This window comes from Ambystoma mexicanum, chromosome 1q (assembly GCF_040938575.1).
Source record: "Ambystoma mexicanum isolate Mex_15411 chromosome 1q, UKY_AmexF1_1, whole genome shotgun sequence".
NCBI classification, from domain to species: domain Eukaryota; kingdom Metazoa; phylum Chordata; class Amphibia; order Caudata; family Ambystomatidae; genus Ambystoma; species Ambystoma mexicanum.
In genome coordinates, this window is record NC_090922.1 from 1,152,787,836 (window position 1) to 1,152,815,180 (window position 27,345).

At 51.2% G+C, this 27,345-nt stretch overlaps 1 protein-coding gene across 2 annotated transcripts in view; it reads right to left on the reverse strand.

Moving 5' to 3' along the window:
- Positions 1-27,345, reverse strand: part of RABGGTB (Rab geranylgeranyltransferase subunit beta) — a 497,685-nt gene that overhangs the window by 268,116 nt on the left and 202,224 nt on the right. For both annotated transcript variants that reach the window (XM_069641892.1, XM_069641893.1), the window contains one exon: positions 25,354-25,464. In XM_069641892.1, coding sequence (XP_069497993.1) covers positions 25,354-25,464 — 111 coding nt within the window. The remainder of the gene's footprint in view (positions 1-25,353; positions 25,465-27,345) is intronic.

The following is a 27,345-nucleotide window of genomic DNA, read 5'->3' on the forward strand; positions in this document are numbered from 1 at the left end:
AAATCATGGTGACTGGTTCCTGGTGCATCTTGTGCACTATCTTGTTCAGAAGGGGAACCAGGCGAAAAGCATAAGCAAATTTCCCCGACCAAGTTATCCAGAGACCGTTCCCCTTGGATCGGTTCTGGGGGTACCTGGAGGCGTAATCTGGGCATTGGGCGGGCATTGGGCGTTCTCCTGAGTAGCGAACAGGTCGATCTCTGGAAACCCCCATTCTGCGAAGACGTTGGATACAATGTCTTTGTGCAGACGCCATTCGTATTCTTCTGGCAGAGGAAAATCTCTGCTGGGTACGTCTGCCAGAAGATTGAGTTCCCCTGGAACATGTTGGGATATCAGGAACATCTTGTGTTTGAGAGCCCATATCCAGATGTTTTGGGACAGCTTGGACAGCCCTGGAGAGCGAGTGCCCCCCTGCTTGTTCAGATAATGCATTGCTGTTGTGCTGTCGGGTAGGACCAGCACTGTCTTCCCTTGCAGTTGCTCCTGAAAGGTTTATAATGCTTTGAACACTGCTAGTAGCTCCAGTAGGTTTATATGGTTGGACGCTACCTGAGGGGACCACACTCTGTGCGCTGTCTGTTGAAGCAGGTGAGCCCCCCACCCTGTGAGAGATGCGTCTGTCGTGAGAGTGGCTTCCACTGTAGGGGTGGTGAAGGTTTTCCCCTTCAAGAGGTTCTCCCTCGACCACCACTGCAGAGAGAGAACGAGTGCTGGCGAGACAACTAACAGATCTTCCCATTGTCCACTGGCCTGACACCACTGGCTGTTGAGCCACTCTTGCATGGGACGCATGCACAGCCGCGCGTGGGAGACCAAGTATATGTATGACGCCATCATCCCTAGCAAACGCATAGCTTTGCGTACCATCACCTCCCGACTGGCTACATACTGAGGAACTTGAGAGAGCATGTTTTGAACTCTCTCGCTGGAAGGGAAGACTAGACAGTCTTCCGTGCGAATTAGAGCCCCCCAGGAACTGTTTTACTTGGCTGGGGACTAAGCTGGATTTCTTTTCGTTGATAGAAAATCCCAGGCTGAACAGTAGGTCTACTGTCTTTTGGGTGTTCGAAAAACAAACGTTGAACGGGTCTCCCGTGATGAGCCAATCATCGAGGTAAGGGTAAACTGGAACTGAAATCTGCGCAGGTGTGCCGCTGCCACTGCCAGGACCTTGGTTAACACCTGTGGCGCCGAGGCTATGCCGAAGGGGAGTACCTTGAACTGGTAGTGTTTGTCCTGAATCACGAACCTTAGGAATTTTCTGTGCGCTGGCAGCATTGAAATATGAAAGTATGCATCTTTCATATCCAATGTTGTCATGAAGTCCCCTTGTGAGGGGCGTGGCCAGCACGCATGCCAAGAAGACAGGTTTCTTTGGAGCTCCGTCCCGCGATCCTTGAAAATCAAATAACTATCGCTAAAAACCACTCTGCGGAATACAATAAACGCATATTCTTTAAGGGGATCCGATTGCCAGAGCCCGACGGCGTTGCTGAGGCGAATCGGAAAATAGAAGACCTGAAACGGGGAGTCTGTACTCGCGCCCCCCAGACCCACAAGATGGCTGTGCCCGCGAAGGAGAGAAGCTAATTGAAGCAGCAGACCTAGGACGCCCCGCAGACCGCTAAGACGAAGAGCTTTCTCTGGCACTGACATCGAGGGGCCGCCCGCCGGCTCCCTTGATCGCATCCCGGACACAGAGACGGAGGGATCGAGGCAGGAGCCTTGCGGCACCAACGGCATCAGCACGCAGTAGAAGCCCCGTTGGGCTGAAGGAGTGGACTGGGGCTTGCCCGCCGAGACGGGTGAACAAAGAAGCTAGGGATTAAGCTTGCAGCGCTGATGACGCCCGCACACCGGTGAGATAGGTTGGCGTCGCGCTCAAGCTGAATTGCCTGTATAACGTGGGCAAAGGGCATCAACATAAAACAGCACCAGAGACACGAAGCGGGAAGGCGGAATTTCGCGCTCCCTGAAACCCGCAAGATGGCGATGCCCCCGGAGGACCGGAGCTAATGCGAGGCTACGTTCCCGAGAAACCTTGTGGACTGCTGCGGCGGCGGTGGGCTTTCCCTTAGCCGCATCTTGGCTCCTGCGAGCAAGAGACAAAATCAGAGGGATCGAGGCTGGTGCCCCGAGGCTCCAGCGACGACAACACGCAGTGGAGGACCAGGCGTGTTGAAGCGGGGCGGACCTGGGCCTGTCCGCCGAGTCGAGTGGATGTGGAGACGAGGTTCCGGGCTTGAGGAGCTGACGCTGCCCACACACAGGTGAGCCTGATTGGAACTACGCTTGAGCGGGCTTGCCGGAGCTGTGGAGGTGGTGGGCTGCGGCATAACGCAGCACAAGGAGTGGGGCACCCCTTCCATCGCCCCCCTATCGGTGGCCCCCGACCCCAATCTGCACGGCTGCCTGGCAAGCGGGGGGCCGGGGAGGTGCCTACAACTTGGCCCCTGGAACAGTTGCAGAGCCCCAACGTTAGGGGGGGGCCCACGAAAATTACGGCTCCTCCGAGGGGGTGAGTGCAGCCCATTTGATCGGCCACAGCGGCGCCGTTGAGGCTGCTGAGAAGAAACCATAGCAACCTGTGAGTCCCCGAATAACTAAGGTGAAGGTGGCCAAGTTCGCTGGCTCACCTGGAGCCCGGTGCTCACCTAGCCATACTTTGGTACCCACTGGCAGGTGAAGGTCCTCCTGGAGCTACGCAGGCAGCATAACAAGCACAGTGGAAACACTAATTGACGGTTAACCCTGGGGCCCCCTGCTGCTGGAGCTGGCATCGAGAACAATAAAAAGCACTCGCGGCTGAGACACCACGGAAGGCTGAACCCACCTGAAATAGCCAGGGGCCGGTCTGTACGGTGCCTCCTCCGCGTGCATCTGTGGGCGGGGAAATTGAACTTGCAAGGTTCGCACTATAACTGTAGCTATTGGACATTGGCCAGATAGGGGGCTCTGCCTGGGAAACCTCAGTGGGTAACTCCAGTTCTGAGACACTGACTAAGGGCCGTAAGTGAGACCCTCATATCTTGTAAAGCAGGGCCTGGTCCAGAAGCTGAGGGACCTAGGGAGGGTGATGTCTCCCCCCAAAAGCAAGCCGAAGTTGGTCACAATTGATTCCTTCACGACGGTCAGGCCCCAAAGGCTACCACAACAGGCCCAGGAAACCTTAGAAGAGCCCCCTCAGCAGGGTGAAGACCTTAAACATGTGCAAGTCCTGCAGGCGATACCGGCCCTCCGCACGTCAGTGGAGGGGAAGATAGAGGAGATGAGATCGGATATGCAGCTCATGCGCCAGGATGCCCGCAACCTCACGGAAAGGGTGACAGAAGCAGAAAACACCCTACAAAAGAATGTGGAAGGCACCCAGGAGCTGAAGTCGAGAGTCCAGGACCTGGAACGAAAGGTGGCAAGGCTGGAGGCGCGCTCGGAGGACGCCGGGGGCCGAGCCCGCCGAAATAACATTCGCCTGCTGGGGGTTCCAGAGGACTTGGAAGGCTCAGACCCGACTGAATTTGTCGAAACACTCCTACTACAGGAAATTGGCCCAGGGAACCTCTCACAGGGGTTCTCTGTGGAAAGAGCCCACAGATCCCTCCAAAAAACGTCCACCTCCATGCTCACACCCACGCCCAATCATAGCCAAAATTCTGAATTTTCGCGACCGGGAAATAATACTGCGATACTCCAGAGAGGGAGGCGATATCAAACGGAAGGACTCGACAATAGTCATATACCCAGATTACACCCCCACTGTGCAACGAGCAAGGAACTCCTTCATTCCAATAAAAGCGCAATTAAGAAAGCTCAACTTAAAATACATGCTGCTTTATCCATCACGCCTCAAGATTATCTACAAAGGAAGAGCTATATTTCTGGAAACCCCAGCTGCAGCAAATTTGTGGCTAGAACATAACAACCTGGACGACGACAACGAAGACCCCCCGAGGTCCGAAATGGGATGACCACCTCCACACTGAATTAAGAGGTATACCGAGATCTCTACCCGCGAGCTTATACAAGCAGACATTTATACTATACCAGAATCCTACTGAGACGAACGCTAGATCTGGCAAGAACTCCAAGAACCACACGAGCACCTGCAGAATGACCCACCCCTCTGGAAACTGTGTGGGTAATCTACCTACACGCCTCCCGATCCGGAAGACCAGGAGTGGCCTGGAAGGCTCGGGACCCCTGAGCGTTGCAAGTTTGAAGCAACTGCTGGGGGCAGTTCAAGGTTTTACTGTTTTGTTCAGTTTGTTTTGTTCATCTTTCCCATTCAAGGCAATGGGAGTTACTCAAGTTACAGAATCTCCCACGAGCAAAACAAATGCTGCTGGAAAGGGTGGATGGATGGTTGGGATTAGGAGAATTTTCAGAAGGCATCGATGGGTGCCGGACTGATTCGGTGACAATTTGAGTGATCCGGCATGGCATTCAACGCAAAAATAAAGATAATGACATGGAATGTGAGGGGATTGGGAACCTACTTGCGCCGAAATAGAATCAAGTCATACTTGAACAGGAAAAAAGTGCAAATAGCACTGTTGCAGGAGACACACTGCACGGTGGACTCCCTGGCCAGGCTGGGGGAACACTGGGGAGGACAGGGAGTGGGCACTACCTATTCTAAATTTGCAAGGGGTGTGTACACCTGGATCCACCCCCAACTCCCATTTCATCTATTCAGGTCAGATATAGACCCTGAGGGGAAGTTTGTCATACTCTGGGGCCGACTGGAACACGAAGAAGTATGCATAATAAACTCTTACCTCCCCATTACTAACATCCCAGCACATTTGAACGCCATGTATGCTAAAATTGCACCCTACAGGCATGGCATTTTTCTCTGGGGGGAGAGACTTTAATTGTGTCCATGATGTGAACCTAGACAGATCCTTGCCCCACACGAAAGGCCCCTCACCGGCAACCACAGCTCTGTCCCTATTAACAAATAGATTGAACCTAGCCGACATTTGGAGGGAACGCCAGCCGGACTCCCGGGGGTACTCATACTTCCCCTCCCCGCATGATCTTCACACGAGGATAGATTACATCTTCATAGGCAAAGAACACCTGTCACAAATAGAGGAAGCACAGCATTTAGGCAGAACCATCTCTGACCACTCCCCGCTTTTAATAGAATGGAACCAAACTGGCCCCAGATCCCCCATCCCTATGTGGAGGATGCCGATAGATGCTCTCAGTGACCCTGCGTTCTGGGAAGAACTACATGAATTTATAGATAACTTCGTTGAAAGAAATAAAGGGAGCGTTGACCACCTGAGTACGATGTGGGACGCTCTTAAAGTAGTGACGAGGGGTGAAATTATCACAAAAGCAGGGGGCATTAGGAAACAATTAAGGGGAGAATTGGATCAGTGGGAACGCCAGGTTGAGCAGTTTGAAGCCACCCCGGTGAGCACTCACCAAAGGGAAGACAACCTTAAAGAACTCAGAACTAAATGTGCCCTCGCATGGGAAAGACTAGCTAAATTTCATTATGCTACCAAAACAAACAGGACGCACAGAGAAGCTGATGGACCTAGCAGAATTCTAGCCTGGCTATGTAGGAAAGAGCACCCTAAACACACCATTACCAAGTTACAGACTGAAGAAGGTAAGGTAGTACAGACCCAGCAAGATATAAATGACACTTTTAAGGGCGTTTACGAACTCTCATAGGGACCTGGTTCCCCGAGAACAAATCATAGACACCCTGGAGGAAATAGGACTCCCCAAAATCTCCCCGGAGCAGGCTGCAGTTCTTGACACAGGTATCACAGCAGAGGATATAACTGAGGCAATCAAGTCTCTAGCCACTGGTAAGACCCCTGGGAGCGACGGCCTGCCCACTGAGTTCTACAAGGCATATGAGACCTCCCTAACGCCCTTGCTACATGAGGTTTTCCAAGAAGCACATGAGAGAGGGATACTTCCTGATAGTATGAGGGAGACCCTGTTGATTCCAATCATCAAGCCCAATAAGCCTGCTGACAAATGTGACTCCTACCGCCCGATAGCCATGCTTAATTATGATGTGAAGATATTCAACACGGTATTAGCAAATAGACTGGCCAAAATTATAGGGGAGGTAGTGCATGAGGATCAATGTGGCTTCATACCGGGTCGGAACACGACCATGAACCTACGTGGAGTGCAACAGATTATTGCTCAGACAGAGGCTAGCACTGAGACATATACACTGCGGTCCCTTGATGCCATTAAGGCGTTTGATTCAATATTTTGGGAGTGGCTAGTGGCGGTTCTTGTTGGCTTCGGCCCGGGGTTCATTAGTTGGATCAAGATACTTTATACCAAACCTAAAGCCAGAGTAAAAACAGGAAAATACATATCGGCGGTCTGGGATATATGTAGGGGCACCAGGCAGGGATGCCCGCTCTCCCCCATGCTTTACGTACTAGGGATGGAACCCATTGCTATTTACTTCCGTAGACAATTTTTTGACGCTGGGATACGGCTGTGGGGGGGGGGGTTGACCATATTATCTCCCTTTATGCTGAAGACGTACTGCTATACGTCAGGGACCCACTAAACAACATGCCCACAATGTTAGATGTCTTAGACAACTTTGCAAAGTTCTCTGGTATTCAGTTCAGTAGGGCGAATTCCTGCCTATTCCCCCTGGCAGGCCTCAAGGGGAAAGACCTAACAGATCTTCCGGTGGTAGGAATACAATGGGAACTGGCCTCATTCAAGTATTTAGGGATACACATAATGCACACCCCTATTCTAATGCATGAGCACAACACGAAGATTGCGATTACTGCCCTGAGAAAATCCATGCAATTCTGGGCGAAACATCCCCTATCCATGACGGGCAGAGCGGCAATAATTAAAATGATTGTCCTTCCCAGATTTTTATATGGGTTTCAGAAGATTCATTTTTACATCAATGTGCCTTTCTTCCGCCTGTTAGAGAGGATAATCCGGGACTTTTTGTGGGGGTCAGGAAGACGCAAAATAGCACTCTCCACCCTGATGCTGCCATACACCCAGGGGGGAATCCAACTCCCAAACTTCGAAAAGTATTATCTGGCGGCACAGCTTAGTTTCATCACCAAATGGCTAGCAGACAAAGTCACATCTGAGCCCCCTCTGTACAGACCCTAATATCCCCGTTGCACATGAGAGAACTCATCTGGGCCCCTTCCCACCTAATGCGGAATGCCCCTTTCATAGCCGCCATGGGACAAAAAAATTGGCGCAGGACAGAAACCTTTACTTGCACCAAGCACCAGAACGCCCCGGACATACCACTAATCTCGGACCTATGTGGATCCGTCACAGATCTGCATCACCTCAGACACTGGGAAGGAAAGGGGATATACTCATGGGGGGACCTGTTTATGGACAGGGTTTTTAAAGATTTTGAAACACTCCAGGAAGAAGAAACAGGCCAGTTCCTGTGGTACCAGAAGTTGAGAACCGCAGCACGTACCAAGTGGATGACATGGCCAGAGGAACCGGATCCAAACCCCTTAATTACGCTTCTTTACACTCTGGGAGAAGGATGGAAACCGGTGTCCCAGATATACGCCCAACTAAGCGACATCCCCAACCCACGGAGTGCCAATTTGAGAGGCAAATGGGAAGCGGACATAGGCCGGGAAATGTCTGATGAAGAATGGGAGAGGGCCTTGTCATTCCCTAAATCTGTCTCTAGAAAACACAGATTCAGACAAATACAACTTAACCTGATACATGGAACATACTTGACGCCATCCAGGCTTTACAAAACTCAATAACAAGTTACCCTCCAATTTCACATGGTGTGGACAGAGTAATGCAGACTTGATTCATGTGTTCTGGTGGTGCACTAGAACGCAATCCTTGTGGACCGCCATACAGCAGACAAGCAATAATATGGGGGCGACCGGATACAAATGGACCCCAGAGGAATGCCTATTGGGCACGTATTCTAGGCCGGCTAAAATAAAGCATTTCACCAGACTAATGGACATTATGTGCATACTGGCAAAAAGGACTATGGCAATGTCCTGAAGAAAGCAGCTGGGCCCCAACAGAAAAGCTGGTACTCTGAGCTGAAACGCTGGACACGAGCAGAAACTTCGGCTTGGGAGGACAGTGTAACCAGATCCACAGATGACTCTAGTATGGCCCTGGAAGCTTGAAAGGAACTCACAGACTCCCTGTTATACTCCTCAGATGACAAGCCCCCATGAACTGGTATGTGTCCACCGTAAAACAGACCTGTGACTAGAGCTTGCAAGCCCTCATGCCGCTTCCCCCCTTTTTTTTTTCTTCCCCCCTCTTCAAACCACCTAGAACCCCCCCCACACCCCCCGGCCCACTGGGCGGCATCTGCTCAACACGCGAATCATTGGGAGAAAGTTAATGTATTGTTCGTTTGTTATTGTTTTTCTCAGTAATGCTCATTATCCTTGAACCTTGGGCATATATGCTGTCCTGCAAATGTGTTAAATAATAAATGCCAATAAACAAATTTGAAAATAAAATGAAGTCCCCTTGTTTTAGCAATGGGATCACCTCCTGAAGTGTTACCATGCAAAACTTCTGGGGCTTTATGAACTTGTTCGCTGGGCGCAGGTCTAGAACAGGACGCATGGCCAGATCCTTTTCGGGTACATTGAATAAATACCCTCGTTTACCTGAAGAATCAGGACGGCTTCTATGGTGTCCTTTCCCAGCAGTGCCTCCACCTCTTGGACCAGGATCTGCAGATGTTCCGGTGAAAGGCGTCGATGTTTCGGCGATCTGAACTGTGGGGGTCGGGCGAATTCCACGCAATAACCGTGGGCGATTGTCTTTAATACCCACTGGTCTGAAGTTATCCCCTCCCATGCCTTGAGGAAAGATGTTAATCGCCCCCCGACCGGGGAGACCGGGAGGGGAACTGAACTTGGTGGTCATTTCTGACTCGAGGTTGACGCACCTCTGGAATTGGAGCCTATGCCTCTATTCTTTCCGTGCTTCTGACCCCTCTGGGGGTAGTAAGTGGGGCTTGCAGCCGGTTGACTTGCGTTGAAGTTGCCCGTACCAAAATTATTTTGAGCGGCGCGGGCTTGTCCTCGAAAGGACCGCTGAGAAATGCTGCACCCAATGTGAAGAGGGTTTTTGGGAAATCTGGTGCAGCGACTTAATAGTCTCATGCTCCTTCTTGGCTGTCTCCAACGCATTGTCTACCGCCTTCCCGAAGAGGTTGGCCTCTTTATTGATGGATGCCTGGGTCTCAGGCCTGAAACCCGACGTGCGCAGCCACGCGTGTCTCTTTAGGAGAGTACCCTGTGCGAGAGACCTGCCTGCTGTCTCTGCAGAGTCCAGGGTATTCTTTACAACATTTAGATTGGCAAGTTTGCCCTCCGAGACAATGGCGAGAAGCTTAGCTCTGGTTGGTTCCGGAACCTCCTGGAGGCCTTTCTGGAGTAGGCTCAATTGGGTGTCGACGTAACTTGCCAGTAACGTCGTGTTATTGGCAATCCGGACAGTATAAGCAGCCGCCGACATGACCCGTTTGCCTAAGACATACAACCTTTTGGACTCCTTGTCCGGGGGTGACTCTCCCGTGGCAAGGGGGACCCCTGCTCTCTTGCGAGTGTTGGTCACCACCAGCGAGTCTGGGTTTGAGTGCCCTTTGATATAAAGCGGGTCGGTGGGGGAGGGCCGGAAGAGTTTTTCGACCCTTGGGATCACAGCCCTAGTCTGAGCGGGTGCGAGTAAAGAAGGGGCCAGCCGTCTCTTTACAGAGCTCAAGAGAGGGATAGACTGGCTTGCCGGAGGCTTGTCATTAATAATGTTTTCTGCGAAATCCTGTTCAGGCAATGCCTCAAGCGTGGCAATTTTTAAGAATTCCGCTGCCTTTTTTAACGTGTTGTTGAAAGCCATTTGATCATCAACCGGGGGAACTTGCCATTTGCTAGAAAATGGCCGCAGCCTGAGAAGCTCCGGCAAAGGCACAAAATCCTTCCATAATATCCGGCATCCTGAGCCCCTGTTTCTCTCTGGAACTCACGGCATGATTCCGTGACTGATAGGGGCAGTGACAGATCAAAACAGTTAGCCGTTGCGTGCCCCCGGTGCGGTGCACGAAACACCCGCTGGACTGAGCCCCCTACTGCGACACCGTGGAGCCCGCTTCCCTATGTGATACGACACTGTGGTGAGCAGAGAGCAGGATCGGTCCTGGTGGATCCTGCCTGATGGTACCGGGGGGGTGTCCCCGATGATGTGGAGACCCCGCTTACGCCGCAAATGTTTCAGGTGAGGCCCCCTCCAGTGCAGCTGATCCAACACTGCGGGCTGGTGTCAGAGGCCCCGGACCCGCAGCGTGGGACCGGCCCAACTTTCCAAGCAACGCCAAACGGGGTACGGGAGCCCTCTACGACCAGGCCCCTTCCCCTTGTATGTGCGGCAGCGGCCCCAGAATGGGAGCGCGCCTCCTCAACCAAACTTATGAGGGACTAACCTCCATCGAGGAGGCACCGAATGCGGCGGGCAGATTGCTGCGCAAGTCCCGTTGCGGAGGAGCTGCCCCCCCTGCACCGGGGGGGGCACATCACAAGATCTTCCCTGCTAATCCGGAAACACTGCACCATGGACCAGGCAACCATTGCCAGACGGCTCCCGTGGCATAATCAGCTGCAGGGGCTACCTCGTAACACGTTACTGGAACCTGTCAACACTTGAGCACTACTACTCATACGCTCAAAGTGAGGGGCAGCACGCTTTGGAGGGGGCGCGGAACACAGCGGGCAGAGCACCACCTAGGGGCACTGCACCACAACACCCTCTCCACAAAACCGGAACCACTGCAACACAGACCCGGCGACCTGTGATGGACAGGCCCTGTGGCATACACCGCTGCAGGGGCTACATCATCACACACACCTGGAACTTGTCAGAACTTGAACCCCTCTACCCATATGCCCCAGGTGTGAGGGGGCTATCCACCATCAAGGAGGCGCATCAGCAAATGGGGAACTGCCTGGGGGGGCAACTATCGCAGATCTCGCCCCCTCTGTCCCAGAGAGGCCCACCACGACATCCTCACCATAAAACTGGGAGTACGACACCCGCGGACACCGGCGACTTTTGCCGGACGGGCCCTGCAACAAGGTTCACGACATAAGCTACATCCTTACACCTACCTGAGAAGTACCAGTGCTTTGAGTCAAACAGACACCGACTATCTCGGCACATCTTCTCGTATCGGATCCCCTGTCCGACCCCCAACAGAGGGGAGGTGCACCATCGGGGTCCTCAGATAACCCACCTCACCCACGTGATATGACAAACTACATCACGGGACAAAGAAGCACGGACAGAGTGCATAGTCACAGTGGACATTGTGCAATGGGCATCCCCAAAAGACAGGCCAAGATGGATCAATTTGTGTGGCCGGATCAGCCGCAACCCCCTCCAGAGCAGAACTAGGGACCCACCCAACTGAATGTGTCGGCCCTAAACCAAACACTACTGGCCCTGAAAAGCAACACAGACACCCTTGGTTAAAAAATTGATGCCCTTACCTGAAAAGTTGACATCTCAGCCATACAAATGAACAAGTTACTTTCTTACCTGGTAACGTTCTTTCGATGGGATGGTCCGATGACGTATTCCATATCTATGACAGGTAATCACCACAGCTGTGCTGCTTCGGAAACTTTTTTCGGCATCTGCGTCGATGCGCCGTCGTCGAGGACCTCCTCCGACATCATCCGATGTGATAAGTAGGACGCACGACGCCCGTAGCCTCAGTTGTAGTTTTTTCCCCCAGAACGTGTGACATTAGTCTACTACCAGTCAGACACACAGCCTTGCGGAACGTAAGCTGCAATCGCAAAAGAAATTCTGCAGCGGGGAAGGCAGGGAGAGAGCGATATGGAATACGTCGTCGGACCATCCCATCGAAAGAACGTTACCAGGTAAGAAAGTAACTTGTTCTTCGAGGGGATTTGGTCCTCCGACGTATTCCATATCTATGACAGACTCCCAAAGCAGTACCAGAGCAAGGAGGAGGGAAAGAATTTAGAATCAAAATTTAGAATTGCCAATCAAATAGCAGAGCAAAGGACCGCCTTGCCAAAGGCCAGATCCTGTCCTCGGATGGAATCGAGGGAATAGTGACATACAAATGTATGTACTGAAGCCCAGGTGGCGGCATCACAGATGTTGCGGATAGGAACACCCCTCTGCAGGGCAGTAGATGCAGCCATACCCCTGGTAGAATGGGCCCGCAAGCCAGCCGGTGGGTCCTTACCCGCCAAGCTGTAGCACTCCGAGATGGCCAAAATAATCCAGCGAGACAAAGTCTGTTTCGTCACAGCTTGTCCCAAATGCTTTCCAGCGTAACCAATTAAGAGTTGGTCGCCCACTCTGACCCGGGATATGCGTGAAACATAAAAGCTTAAAGCTCTCCTAGGATCAAGCCTATGGAGCCTCTCCTCTTCCTTACCAGGGTGCGGAGGAGGATAGAATGCCAGAAGAACAACCTTCTGGGCCAAATGAAATTCCGTCACTACCTTCGGAAGAAATGAAGGACGAACTCTAAGGACAACCCTGTCCTTATGTAAAACAGTGAAGGGAGGCTTAACTGAAAGTGCCTGTAACTCACTCACTCTGCGAGCAGAAGTAACCGCAACTAAAACACAGTTTTCAGAGTCAACAGCCTCAAAGGGCAAGAATGCAAAGGCTCAAACGGAGCACCCATAAGAAACTTAAGAATAAGGTTCAAATCCCAACCGGGCACCAGGAAAGGCGACGGAGGGAACACATTAGTGAGCCCTTTCAGAAACTGTGAAATTAAAGGAATTTTGAAGTAGGAACACTCTTCAGACAAGCGCTTAAAGATGGACAGCGCTGCCAGGTAACCTCTAACGGTACCCACTTGCAAGCCCCTGTGGGCCAAAGCAAGTAAAAAGGACAGAACCATGGGGATGTCACATGCAAAAGGATCCACATTCTGAACTCTGCACCAGTTGCAGAACTTACGCCAACGGCAACGGTACAGAGACTTTGTTGCTGGCCCTCGGGCCGAGAGCAACACCTCCATCACGTCTTCAGGGAGGTCCCAATCCTTATACCTCAACCTTTCAGAAGCCAAGCGTGAAGGTTGAGGGATCTGACCTCTGGATGGAGAACCTGACCCCCCTCCCGTGAGAGCAGATCGTCTCGGTAGGGAAGACGACGTGGAGGGCAGATGGACAAGTCGAGAAGGTCCGGGTACCACGTCCTCCGAGCCCACGCCGGAGCAATGAGGATCATCCGGGAACCGAACTTCCGTAACCTCTGCAGCACTTGCGGGATGACGGGGACTGGAGGAAACGCGTACAGCAGCGGGAATTACCACTCCACCACGAACGCGTCTCCTAAGGCTCCTTTTGGAGGAAATTCCCGCAAGCAGAACCTCTCGCACTTCCGGTTGACACTGGAGGTGAAGAGATCCACTTGAGGGGTCCCCCAAAGGGCGAAGATCTCCAGGAGAATCTCCTGAGCCAACTCCCACTCGTGAGAGATCGTGCTCTGCCTGCTCAGAGCGTCCACCGTCACATTTTCGTCTCCGGCCAGATGAACTGCCGAGATCGAAACTTCCTGCTGGATGGCCCAGAACTCGAGCTGCATCGCCTCCCTGCACAGTGGAAGTGACCCTGGCCCCCCCCTTTTTGTTGAGGTAGTGCATGGCCACTGTGTTGTCCGTCAGGACCAGGACATTCTTTCCTCGCACAGTCGGCAGAAAAGCCTTCAGGGCTAGCCCGACGGCCCTCAGCTCCAACAGATTGATATGGAGTCTGGACTCCGACAGAGACCAACGACCGCTGACTGTCAGCTTGTTGGCATGAGCTCCCCATCCCGTGAGGGATGCATCCGTCACGATCGTCACCTCCGGCCAGGGAAGCCAAAACAGCCCCCTTCATCAAGATGCCTTCGACGGCCCACCACAGAAGGTCCTGGGCGACCGAGGGCGGCACCTGAACCGGGTCCGACATCCTGCCGGAGGACTGCGACCATTGCATCTTGAGTGCCCACTGCAAAGATCTCATCCGCAGGCGAGCCTCCGGCACCAGAAGAATGCAGGATGCCATGAGGCCGAGCAACCTCAAGAACTCGAACGCTGGGAGCGTCTGGGCATGCTGAAACTTGTGCACCATCTGCTGAATGTGAAGAGCCCTCACCTGGGGAGGAAAACACTGCCCCAGGGAAGTGTTGAGCACTGCTCCGATGTACTGGAACCGCTGTGTTGGCGTCAAATGGGACTTCTTTAAATTGAGGGAGAAGCCCAGCCTGTGAAGGGAGAGGCAGGTGACGGACAGATGATCCAGGACTTGCTCGGGAGAGCTCCCCCTGATCAACCAATCGTCCAGGTAGGGGTAGACGTGAATCCCCCCCTTGCCTGAGATGCGCTTGGTGAAAACCCTCGGGGCGGAGGTCAATCCGAACGGCAGGACCCGAAACTGAAAGTGCGAGTTGCCAACCGCGAACCTCAGGTACTTCTTGTGCTTGGGATGGATCGGCACATGGAAGTAAGCATCCTTGAGGTCGAGAGACACCAACCAGTCCTGAAGCTGAAGGGCCTGGAGGACTTGAGAGAGAGTAACCATCTTGAACTTGTCCTTCCTTAGGAGTTTGTTCAAACCGCGCAAGTCCATGATGGGTCTCAATCCCCCGTCTTTCTTCGAAATCAAAAAATAAGGGGAATACCATCCCTTTTTCCTCTCCGCTACAGGCACCAGTTCTATGGCGCCTTTCTCCAGCAGGGCTTGAATTTCCTGCGCAAGGAGCGGATCCGGACTCTTCAAAGAGAGGTTCCCTGGTGGATTGTCGTAAGGCCTCTGCCGAAAGGGAAGATAGTAGCCGTGGGTTATGATCTCCAGAACCCACACATCTGAAGTAATGGCACGCCACTCTACAAGATGCTGCGCCAGCCTTCCCCCAACCGGCAAACCATGGGACATGGCCTCATGACTGAGTGGTAGCGGCTGCGGCGTTACCTGAGGGCAAAGAGGCAACTGCCCGAGCGGCCTTGGCACCACGGGTACCCTGTCGTCCACCTCTGGTACCCCTGCGTTGGCCTCTTTGACTGCCAGCTCCTCTCGCTTTACTGAAGGACAAGTAATAGCGAAAGGAACCACCTTTCGCTGTCCCATTGCTGTTCCCTAGGTCGAAAAGGCGGAGGTTGGCGAACTGCAGCGCCCAACGACTTTGCTTCAGCTTTGGAGGTCTGCAACCTCTCAAGGCTCTCGTCAGCCTTGCTGCCAAAAAGGTGTTCACCGTGAAAGGGCATGTTGAGGAGCCGGGACTGCACATCAGGAGCAAACCCCGACTTCCGCAACCATGCAAACCTGCGTATCACGGTGCTCACCGCCATGGACCTGCTGACGCATTCAGCCATGTCCAAACCCGTCTGAACGGACTCACACATGGCATCCTTACCATCCTGGACCATAGCAAGGAAACCATCCCGTTCGTCCACTTCGGGAATATGTTCAGCCGCTAATGCAACAGAGTTCCACAGAGTGTGTGTGAAACGAGACAAGGCACATATGGAGTTGGCCACCTGAAGCGCCATACCACCTGAAGAAACACTTTCTTCGCCCAGCCATCAAACCGTTTGTCGACCCTATCAGGAGGGATGGTAGGGTACGACGCCTGCTTTGCCGGGGCCGTGGCCGCCTGCACCACTAAACTCTCCGGAGTGGGGTGCCTTGTCAAGTAGCAGGGGTCGCTACTGGCTGGACGGTATTTTCGCGACAAGGACCTGCCCACCGCCGAGAGACTCTCCGGAGCAGTCCAAGTCACCGCCACCCTTCTCTGTAGAGCCATATGAAACGGCAGTACCGGGTCAGTTGGGGGACCAACATCAAGGATGTCTGAGATCATCCTGCACAAACTCCCCTGGGGGAGCCGACCATCCCAAGTACTCGGAGACCCTAGCCATAAGGCGCTGGTACGAGGAATCGGCATGAGAGCCAGGCTCAGGCCTACAAAACTCCACCTCCGGAGAGGTGTCCGGTCCACTGGCATCATGCAGTGACTGCCTCAAATCGTCAAATTGACTATGGCCCGAGACCATCTCATCTAGAACCTGACTAGGAACCAGGCCATCAGAATCCTCATCCACCTCAGAAATATATTACAGGTGGTGAAAAGAAGGCACCCGAGAGTGCTTGCTCTTAACCAGAGCCTTTCTAGGGGGTTCCCCCGTGCCATGGGGTACCTCCGACACCCCAGCCTCGAAAGGCATCGAGTGAATCAGCGCTGGCGTCGAGAGAACAGGCATCGGCGCCAAGAGGATCGGCGTCGACGTCGGATGCAGCGCCGAGAGGATCGGCGGCGTCGACACAGTCCTCGAAGCCGGAGCTCCGAGTGTGCCTTCGACGACCTAAGCGTCGACACTTCGACGACTTCCTAGGAGCCGGAGCCTCGAGAAAGCCTGTCGACGCCCTCGACGCCTCAAGCGTCGATGTCTTCCTTGAAGACATCACAGGTGCACACGGTCACAAACGCGTCGAAGACCGGGACCTGGAACGGGTACGTCGAGGACAAGTCCCCTTGTCCGAACGGGACCTCTCCCGTGACTCGTGCCGACCACTCTTGCGAGCGGTGTCTCTCGACCTTTCACGGCCAACCCCACTCGGGGGCGCGGACGGCTTAGTACCCTGCGACTTGAGAATCGGCAGCATTTTCTTCCCAAAGGAAGCCCATTCCTCTGGCGTCGCACGGCTGTTGGGGTAAGCGACGTGCCGGGCAGAGTCCTCAGAAGAGGACCTGGAAGACGACCGCTGTCGGCGCTTCCGAGAATGCCTCGAACAGGCCGAGGACTGGCGAGACCGACTCCTAGAAGGAGACCCACGAGACTTCCGACAACGACGCAGAGAGTCAACTCTCGAATCATCCGTCGAAAGCCCCGCAGACTTCGACTTCCGGGGCTTGGACACCCGACCTACCGACAACAACTTCTTACGTTCTCGTAAGGCTTTGGACGTGAGCAACTGGCAGTCGATACAGTCATCCGTGTCGTGGGCCTCCCCGAGGCACCAAAGGCAGGCGTTGTGCGAGTCCGTCACCGACATCTTGGACCCACACTCCCCGCACTTCTTGAAGCCCGGACGCGGGGTCGAAGACGAAGTAGAAGACATCTTCTTACGAAGGATTTTCTCACAAAAACGAACAGGTTCGAAGAACCGAGATGAACAGAACTCCAAAGAGTCGAGGCGTAACCGAGATTCACGTAGCAACACGTTCGCGGAAAAAACGGAACTGAGGCTACGGGCGTCGTGCGTCCTACTTATCAAATCGGATGACGTCGGAGGAGGTCCTCGACGACGGCGCACCGACGTCATCGACGCAGGAAAAAGTTTCCGAAGCAGCACAGCTGTGGTGATTACCTGTCATAGATATGGAATACGTCGGAGGACCCGATCCCCTCGAATGATAAACTCTGAGGACGAATGACTGAGGTAGAGCAGCAGATAGACGAAGGCAAGGACAAGGTGACTGCCCTGCAACGGGAAGTGGCCGCACTTCAACAAACAGTCAAAAAAGTGGTGGTGAAGAACGAAGACCTGGAAGGAAGATCAAGACGGAATAACATCCCCATCCTGGAAATACAAGAGTCCACACCAATTGATAACGGAGAAATTTGTGAAAAAAACTGTTCATGGAAGTTCTGGGGGAACCCCCGGTCACGAGCATGTTCATGGTGGAAAGGGCACATGGATCATTGGCGGCGAAACCCCCCCTGGGGTGCTGGAACGCACCATCATTGCCAGAATATTCAGCTATCGTGACAGGGATATCCTACTTTGTGCTGCCAGAGACAGGAAAGAACTACGGTGGGCGTCTGCTACTATTTGCCTTTTCCCAGACTTCTCTTCACTAGTCCAGGAACAAAGGAAAACCTTCCAGACAGTAAAAGACACCCTGCTGAAAAAGGAGATTTGGTACTCAATTCTTTATCCTGCCAAACTCAGAGTGGTTCACAACGGTAGAGTAACCTTCTTTACGTCCCCAGAGGTTGATGAACGCTTCGCACTGGCCTACCCGACTCTGGTTCGCTATGTTGCTGCCCAGAGACTGCAGATGGTGAGTTACAGATGGGGGGATGAGAACGCAAAAGTAAGACATGGCCATTGCAGGAAGATGCAAACTAGCTTCCTGCGGCTCCCCGATATCCCCAGTCACTGCGGACACTGTTTGGTGTTTGATAATGAGGGATGGTTTGGTCGGGGCATAGGGGGGATATGGGAGCCGGTAGGTTTAGGTTTCTGCTGTGGGTGGGGGATGGCTATTATTGGGGTTTGGTATAGTATGTGTTCTTTCAACAGGTTTATAAAGGGGGTAGGGTGAGGAATTCGAGCATGGTGCAGATAAGAGTGAACCAATGTCCAATACATAACATGGTAACAATCCGGTTATTAGTCCGACCACAACCGAACCAAGTGAGTACCATAGGTCTCGACAATCCCCACTACTGTTCGCAATGTGGGAATGCCTAAAGTGATGAGAAAACTGGACAACGTAATGTCATGGAATATACGCGGGTTTACCAATCAGAAAAAAGTCTGTCTGATAAAGAATGATGGCAAGAATCATAACGTAAAAATGTTACGCCTGCATGAAACTCATCTAATGCAGGGAGGGACCCTGGGGAATACACAGGTATTGATCTTCGTACACCTCACATTCCCAGGGAGTGGCCACGTATATGCACCGCTCCTTAGAATTTAAACTACATGAACAGATTGGAGATGGGGAAGGTCAGTATATTCTACTGGTAGGGGAGATTTCCGGATTAAAACTTCTTCTGATTAACATATACGCCCCAAACACAGACTTGTCAGAATTTTCACCATTGCACTGACCAGATCATAAGTTCCCGGACTATTGCATTGTGTGGGTGGGTGATTTTAACATGGCCATCACTTTAGACATGGATAGAGCATCTACAGTGCAACACACACAACCACGTGCAGGCCAGGGATTGACCGCCATAGCAGACTATCACGGTCTATACGATACATGGCGCAGGATGCGCGCCGCTGACAGGGTATACTCCTTCTATTAAAGTGTGCATGGTAGCTCCTCCAGACTAAACTACATCATGGGGTAACAACCCCCGTGGCTAGTAATGTAATTGAGGCAGACATGCTCCCCCGATCCCTCTCGGACCACTCCCTGGTGTTAATTTACATCGCAGGGCCATCTAAACCCATGAAACAATTACGCTGACTGGCGTACTAGATGATGCAGTGTTCCGTGAAGAAATTGGAAAGGATATACACACTTACTTTCAAACTAATGCAGGCTCGGTCCCTGACACGGGGGTGATCTGGGAGGACTTTAAGGTGTATATTAGGGGATGTTGCATATCGAAAGGAGGAGGGGATCTGAAAGCTCTATGCAGGCCCATGCTTGCACTAGAAACTTCTATTAAAGACTTGGAGATTCAGCAGGGATCCAGAGACTCGCTAGAGGTACGTAACACGTAGAAAATGAAAAGACAGGAGTTTAGTTTGTTGGGAACCAGAGAGGAAGGGTTTATTGGAGACGCTATTGCAGCTGTAAGATACAGCAAGAGTGACCAGCCTAGCACGCCCTCTCCTGGGTTATCAAATGAGAACACCAACTGGTGCCCATTATGGAGGTAGGGGACCCAGGTGGGAACCTTAGTAGAGACCTTGAGGGGATCAACAGTGTGTTTCGCGAATTCTATGACCACCTAATACACATCCCAATTAGACATAGGACACGATACCATAGCACAATATCAAGGGAAAATAGCCCTGGGGTGGCTAGACCCGACCCAGTGAACGCGCCCCCTCACGGAGGAGGAGATCCATAATGCAGTTCTCTCCCTCCACAACGGAAAGGCCCCTGACCTGGATGGGATTACGGCCGAACTCTACAAGGCATACGTAGAACTCCTGCTGCCACACCTGCGTGACATGTACGAGAACGCTGCATCCACAGGCGTCCTACCCGAATCTACCAGAACTGCCCTGGTAACAGTGCTCCTTAAACCAGATAAGGATCCCCAAAAATGCACCTCGTACAGACCACTGTCCCTAATCAACACAACAAAATCCTAGACAACACAATCCTAGCTAAAATACTTGCTACCGCACATGCCCGCACTCGTAGTCCCGGACCAGGCTGGATTCATCCCCGGCTGGTCAACCCAAAATAACTTGAGACGACTATTTATGCTTCTGCATAATGTCAACCCGGAAATCCCCATTGCTGTGGCCGCACTAGATGCAGAGAAAGCCTTTGACTCTGTGGAATGGCCCTTTCTGTTCAAAGTCTTAGGTCTTCCATTTATACGGTGGGTCCGCTTACCATGCACTGTACCCAGGGCCACAGTGTACACTAATGGAATTACCTCAGAATATATCCATCCAACACAGAGGACGCGCCAAGGATGCCCCTTGTCGTCAATTTAAATTACTGGAACACAGGCTGGGATTATGGATCCTACCCATCTTCCAAGCTGCCTGCATCTCCTTGGCTAAAATGGTAATCCTGCCAAAACTCCTCTATACATTTACTAATGCACCCATCTGGCCCCCTGTAAGCTTCTGGTCCCGGTTTAAGAGCCTGATGGTACGACTAGCCTGGGCAGATAAATAGGAAAGGGTGTCCTATGACTCCCTCGCCCTTCCCTACAAACGGGCCGGGTTAGAATATCCCAAATTATATTTATATTTACTGGCAGCACAGATTCAGTCCCCACGACCAAACTCTTGCACACACTTCTAGCAAAAGCAATCGCTTATCAAAATGACTTAAAGGGAATGCTATGGGGCAACAAACGAAAGGTGGCACAATCTGAGATCCAACCAGTGGAAACCACATATAAAGCTTGGTGGCAAATTTCCCGGGTGGCCGGCGGGGAGGCCTGCTATTCCCCGAACCTCCCTATGTGTAAAATATGTGGGATTCCGATTACACATGAGAAGTATTCCAGATACACTGCAGGAGGCTGGGAGTCCTGACCCTGGGGGACCTGGTACATAACGGGCAGTTTATAACATGGGATACCTGAAGGCTAGAGGCGAATGGACGGCTGTGACTATGCTGCTCTATTTACGACTCAGGGAAGTGATCGAATCTAAATGGACAAGTTTCCCGCAAGCCCCTGCCCCCTTTCCAATACTTCAATACGTGATTAACCCACTGTCCACTAAGAAACTTGTGTCCATCATCTACAAGATCAGAACGCTGAAGGAGGTGAGGGGGTCAGAACTATAGAAGCAGGTGGGACCTGTCACTAGGGACATTGATAAATGTAGAGCAATGGAAACTTGTATGCAAACAGACACGTAACCTGTCCCTGAATAGTCTGCTCTAATTAATCCCACTACAAGTTCCTGCACCAAGTCTAGTACTCACCAGTCCGCTTGTGTAGGTTCTTCCCCGAGAGATCTCCCCTTTGTAAAAGATGTGATTGGGACTCGGCCGATTTCTATCACGTGGCATGGTCCTGTACACGCATCAGACCCTTTTGGGAAAATAATCTTGGATGACATGTTTCAAATGTTAACGTCCCCGTGGGACTACTCCCCGGGGCTGTGGCTGTTAGTCATGATCAGGGGGGCTCTCGTTCAGAAAAGAAACTGCTGGGGATGGCAACATTAACTGCCAGATACATAATCGCCAAAACTTGGGGAAAACTTAAAGCACCATGTTTTCAGAGTTGGCTGAACTTTATGAATAGATGTGAGAAAAGAGAATCACGATATGCAATAATTCTCTCAATGCTAGTAGACTACTTCACTACTGGGATCCTTTGAGGCGCTACCATGCTGTGCGGATGCAAAATTTGCTAGCATTTGGGTGGTGGGGGGTTGGGGGGGGGGGGGAGTCCTACAACAACTGTGTCCCTAATGGGTATGTACAACCCCATGTATGTGGGGAAACAAAGTTTGGACAATACGGACCTGGGCTTGATGAGAAACCCCCGAGTGCTGATTCACCTTATTGTAACGTGAAATAAAAGAGAACCAGGACTAACATGGTCAAACCTAATTATTGTATATGTATGTATAAAATCTGATGCGCCGTACTGGGGTGCTCGAAAGGGGAGTGGGGAGGTTGTTTTTATCGGTACTATCATTACCATTTAGTGTTCTGTAAAACCAATAAAGAAAGTTAAAAAGAAAAAAAAAACACATTTAAAAAAGGTCCATTGTCCGGGTGTTCTCTAGACAAGCCTGGTGTGAGTCTCCGGTTATGAGCCAGTCATTGAGAGAAGGGTACACTGGAAAGGACTGCCTGCCCAGGTGAGCTGCCACCTCCGTCAGTACCTTGGTAAACACCCTCTGGGCCGAGGTTATGCCGAAGGGGAGTATCTTGAACTGATAGTGAGTGTTCTCCATCTTGAACATGAGGTACTTGCTGCGCGCTGGTAACATTGAAATATGAAAGTATGCATCCTTCATATCCAAAGTGGCCATGTAATCCCCTTGTAACAGCAAGTGGATTACTTCCTGAAGAGTTGTCATCCTAAACGTTTGAGGCTTGACATATTTGCTCACAGGATGCAGGCATAAGACAGGGCGCATGGTTAGATTATTTTTGGGTACAACAAAGTATATTGAATAAATACCCTCGTTTACCTGAAGATCTGGGATGACCTCAATCGCTCCGTTCTGCAGCAGTGTCTGGACTTCTTCCAGAAGGATGTGGGTTGTTCTGGAGATAATCTTCTGCTTTTCAGCAGGTGGATGGAGAAACAATACAATAGCCGCTGCTGACTGACTTGAGCACCAATGGTCTGAGGGTATTCCTTCCCATGCGTGGGTGAAGTATGTTAATCGCCCCCCTACCGGGGAAGCATGAGAGGGGACCTGAACCACAGAGTCATTTGCTGGCCAGGAGCCTCTGGCTGTTACCTTTCTCTCCCTACCGTTGCCACGCCAAAATCCTTGTTGAGGGGTCTGAACGTTGCAGAGTCCTTGAGCAGAGTGGGAACAGAGTGGGAACATTTTGCCCACAAAAGGACCGGCGGGTATTGAAGACCCAGCGTTTACATATGGTTTGGCCAAGATCTGATTAAAGGACTTCAAAGTCTCATGCTCTTTCGCGGTCTCAAGGGCATCGTCCACCGCCTTGCCCAAGAGGTCTGACTCCTCGATGGGTTTATTAATAAGCGAGGCATGCGTCTCGGGTTTAAACCCAGAATTGTTAAGCCATGCATGGCGTTTCAAAAGAGTGCCTTCGGCCAATACCCTACCCACAGTCTCTGCAAGTCTTCAATGTGTTTTGTGCATCTTGACGGCCCTCGTGCAGGTCCGCCAGAAGCTGTGACCGAGTATGCTCTGGCACGTTCTGCAGACCCTCTTGCATAGGCCCCCCCCCACCCACTCCACTGGGCGACATTATAGCCAGCAAGGAGATTTGTATTGTAAGCTATGCAGGTACTGTAGCCAGCAGACGAAGTGATGCACTTCTTCAATGCGTGGCTTTGGGGGGAATTTAAAAAAAGAATATTTTTAGGATATCCTCAACAAAGTCTGATTCAGGCACCACACCTCCTGCGTAGGAAACTTAAAATGGCAAACAGCTTTCGTAAGGATAGTAATGTTGAACAGCACCTTATCATCGATCAGGTAAGCGTTGTTTAGGAGAAGAAAAATGAGCCTCAGTAGGGTGAAGACTAGGGGACTTTAATGACCTAGGGCACACATCAAGGGGACGAGTCCTCTTAAGGATGTAAAACTTTCCTGAAAAATCAATGAATTGATGACACTTTGTTCATACTGACGCTAAACTACAAGATGGCTAAAGGACAGGTGAAAATCTAGTGGCACATCTCTCCCTAGTCCAGACAGAGGAAGAATCTTCTGGAAGAGGGAAAGCTGCGTCAGAAGGAACAGGGTCCTTTTGTAGGGTCTGTGACAAGGGAGGGGAGGCTGGGGAATACCCTAAAGGCAAAGAGGTGATCTTTTGGGGCCAAGAGCCATGAGAAGGGGCCTGGGAATGCTTCTCCCAGAATTTAGGGTGAGTTTTCACTAAGAAAGCACATTTCTGCGCATCTCTCGATGCTCCAAACACATGCATCGAAACTTTAGGGATTGCCCTCTGTGAGGCCGAAGCTGTGGGACCCTGTGCTGACGGCACAACATGTCCTGAACCTGTAGGTTCAGCAGGCCCAGCTTAAAATGTGTTGATGGGCCTATGGGCGTTGATGGCTTTTTTGATGAGTCAGCCAAAGAAGGCTGAGGGGTTGTGTGTTTGGTCTTAGGAAAAGAAGATGTACCTTTGTGGCCAGGGTGCGACATCCCCATCATGCTGCCAATGGTATGGTTCGCAGGGCTGTGGACGGGCATGCGAGAGTTAGCGGACTCCACAATAACGTCTTTGGACTCTGAAAAAGAGCCGAACCTGGTTGAGAAGTCCTCGTCCGAGGTGCCGGCGGCAGAGGGAGAGTGACTCTTGGCCTGTATGGCATAGGCTTCCCACCGCTTGGTGTGCCAGTCTTTTAAGCGTTTTGGGTCCAATGAGTTTACAGGCCTTGCAACTCCGTTCATCGTGGTCATGAGGTACAAAGCGGTTACAATCCTTGTGTGCATTTTTCCATGGAAATCTGTCATTGCATGAAGGGCAAAACTTAAAAGGAGTTCTCTCCATAATTGCGTAGACAAGCAGCCAGAGGAGAAATGGAAAAGGAGGAAAAGGAAAGAAAAAGGATTATCAGAAGAGATGTATTTAGAGAAGACGGGTCCCCATTTTCCCTGCTGTAATGTAAGGCCGAAGCTGGAAGGCCAAGGCTGTGAACAGCCGTTGGGGAGCCGGAGGTCGCAAAGGTTTGCAAAACAGCAACAGCCGAAGAGGTTCGTCGAACAGTCGCAATAATAGCAATAATTTCTCGAAACACAAGCTTTGCATACAGCGACCGACTAGAATGGCGGAAAAAAACAATCGGGGGGGGGGGGGGGGGGGGTCTCGATGCGTGAAGGATCTTGGGTACACTACACCTCACGTTGGGGATAGTGTTACAGTCACGTCCATCTCAACGTCCCTTTTCAATCTTTGAAAACAAGATGCAATACTCTGCAATTACCACTAGATGTCAGATATATGTACAGTATGTGTTTCGAAGCAGATTCCCAAGCATCAAAATGTATTTACATCTGTAGATTGATGAAAAGGAAACTGATTCATAAGCACACAGTAAATACAAAATGGGAAAAAGGGTAATCATTAAGGCACACTAAAATAAAACAGTTATAAAGATTCTAAATACCCCATAACACGGTTCACTGAATCTAAAGGAGACAGTAATTGAATGAATGGTCACAACATACTTAATCTGATCTACAAGGTTAAGAATTGTGATCATACCTGGCCTGCATGGGATTCGGATCCGGGCCTGCATCCAAAACCACCATCAAAGTTCATGCAGGATAACACAAATTCAATTGCTTTTTCTAAATTAATGGCATCCAACTTCCCCTGTAATAAACAATACTATTTGTTAGTTACTCATGTAAATTACAGACATTGTGATTTAGTACAGGTTATCTGCTCAACAAGAAGTCATTAACAAAACCTCTAGTGTCAACAGAAGTCTAGAAGGAAAGGAAATAAAAGCACAACCACTTGAGTTGGGAGGAGTAGGGATGGAGGGTGAGGGAAGAGACCCGACTGCCTTCATTGTTCTCTGCCCCCGTCCTCCCAAATGCAGCATCCATCTTCGGACCAGTACTGCCTGGCATGTTCAGATACTGCCAGCATATTCCCCCAGATATAGTCTAATTTGCCAAACTACTTGCATCATGGGCAAGGAGCAACTATTTAAGTTCAATGGTGTATTTCATTTAAGCAATACTACAAAGGGTTATATGTTAGGAAATATGTTCTTGTTGCTACTTTCCCTCCGTAGCCATCAATGGGACACCACACTTTTTGCTATTGTTTTGAACCTTTCCTGACTTTTGGAGGTAAGGGTAGCCTTTTTGCTTCACTTCACTTACCCTGCTAAGAAGTACATCTGTCTTGGGGGCTATGGCTATCAGTGCAGGAGAACTCTGTTCTAAATACTAAAATTCTCGTTTCTCTGCACACATCACCTTCTGTGTATTGCACAGACACACTGTGTCTATACGTTGGTTTTTGGGCTCTTTATGGTTACTTGCATGATGCGTCTAGGAAGGGCTGGTGGCAGCGGATACTTTCTTACAGTTTCTCTTTTAAAGTCGTGTGCACTTCTGCATTTGACTGCATAATGCCATTCAGGCAGACAATTTAAAATGGTTGTGCCATTAGCTTTTCACCTGTCCTTTAGCCAGCTTGTAGTTGGACCTTCCTGCCCTGCCAAGGCTGGATTTTCCATACATGTAAACCTTTTCCCAGGAAAAGCTCCAGCTTTCACAGGCAGAGTAGTGGTCTGTGTGTATGGCTGGATGTAGGGGCTGGGATGGTCCACACCAATGCCAGGGTCTCTGTTGCTGGGCAGATGTTGCACCCAGAGGCTGTCCAGGATTGGACACATCCTGCCACTTTAAATGGTGCAGATCCTTACCATTGGTGGGCTAGGGGCAACTCCTGCCAGAATCCTCATTAAAGGAGGGACTCCTACAGGCTTCAACAGATCATCGTTGAAGCCAAGACTCCTATGAAGGAGAGCAGCTATGAGGGCCCACACCTTGGAAAATGGAAGCCAGTCAGCAGAACCTTGTTCACTTGCCCAGCGAAGCCCAGTCTCTCTGCAGATTAAAGCCTGAACCAGTAGGAACAAGCAGTCCCAACTTCCGTTCAACGATCCTGCCACTGGAAGCACTCAGAAGAGTCTCATAACCATCCTGTGGGCTAGCCAGATGTTCACCTGTGCTACTTTGCTGCAATGGTCATCGTCCAGAGTTGAGTGTTAGGACTCTGCAGATTTACTGCTAATGGAAAATGAATCATTGGTATGCTCTGCAGAATCCCGGGGGACAAAATGTTGTGCACAAAAGCGCGCCATGCTGTGCCCTGGGCTCACGGCGGCGTGTTATGCAAACAGCACACTAAGGAGTGAAGCAGCTAGCCGTTGGCCGCAGCAAGTAAGTGGGCTAGGGGGCGGGTATGGTGTCGTGCAGCGGCTTGGGAAGAAGCAGCCTTTTGTCTTGCAATCAGGGGTATGACCTGCTGTGCGTGACCCATAGACATAGAACCAAAGCATTTCCCTAAGGTTGCAGCTCTCTGCCTCAGATGGGCCTTGCATGACCACTTTGTTTCCGCCACAAGGGTTGTTTCAGGGCATTTTCTTGGCCATCGCTGCTCACGTTCTGCATTGTGTCCTGGGAGACCTCAGAGGTTGTCACACGAGTGGGAGTCCAGTAGACAGTTTCTATT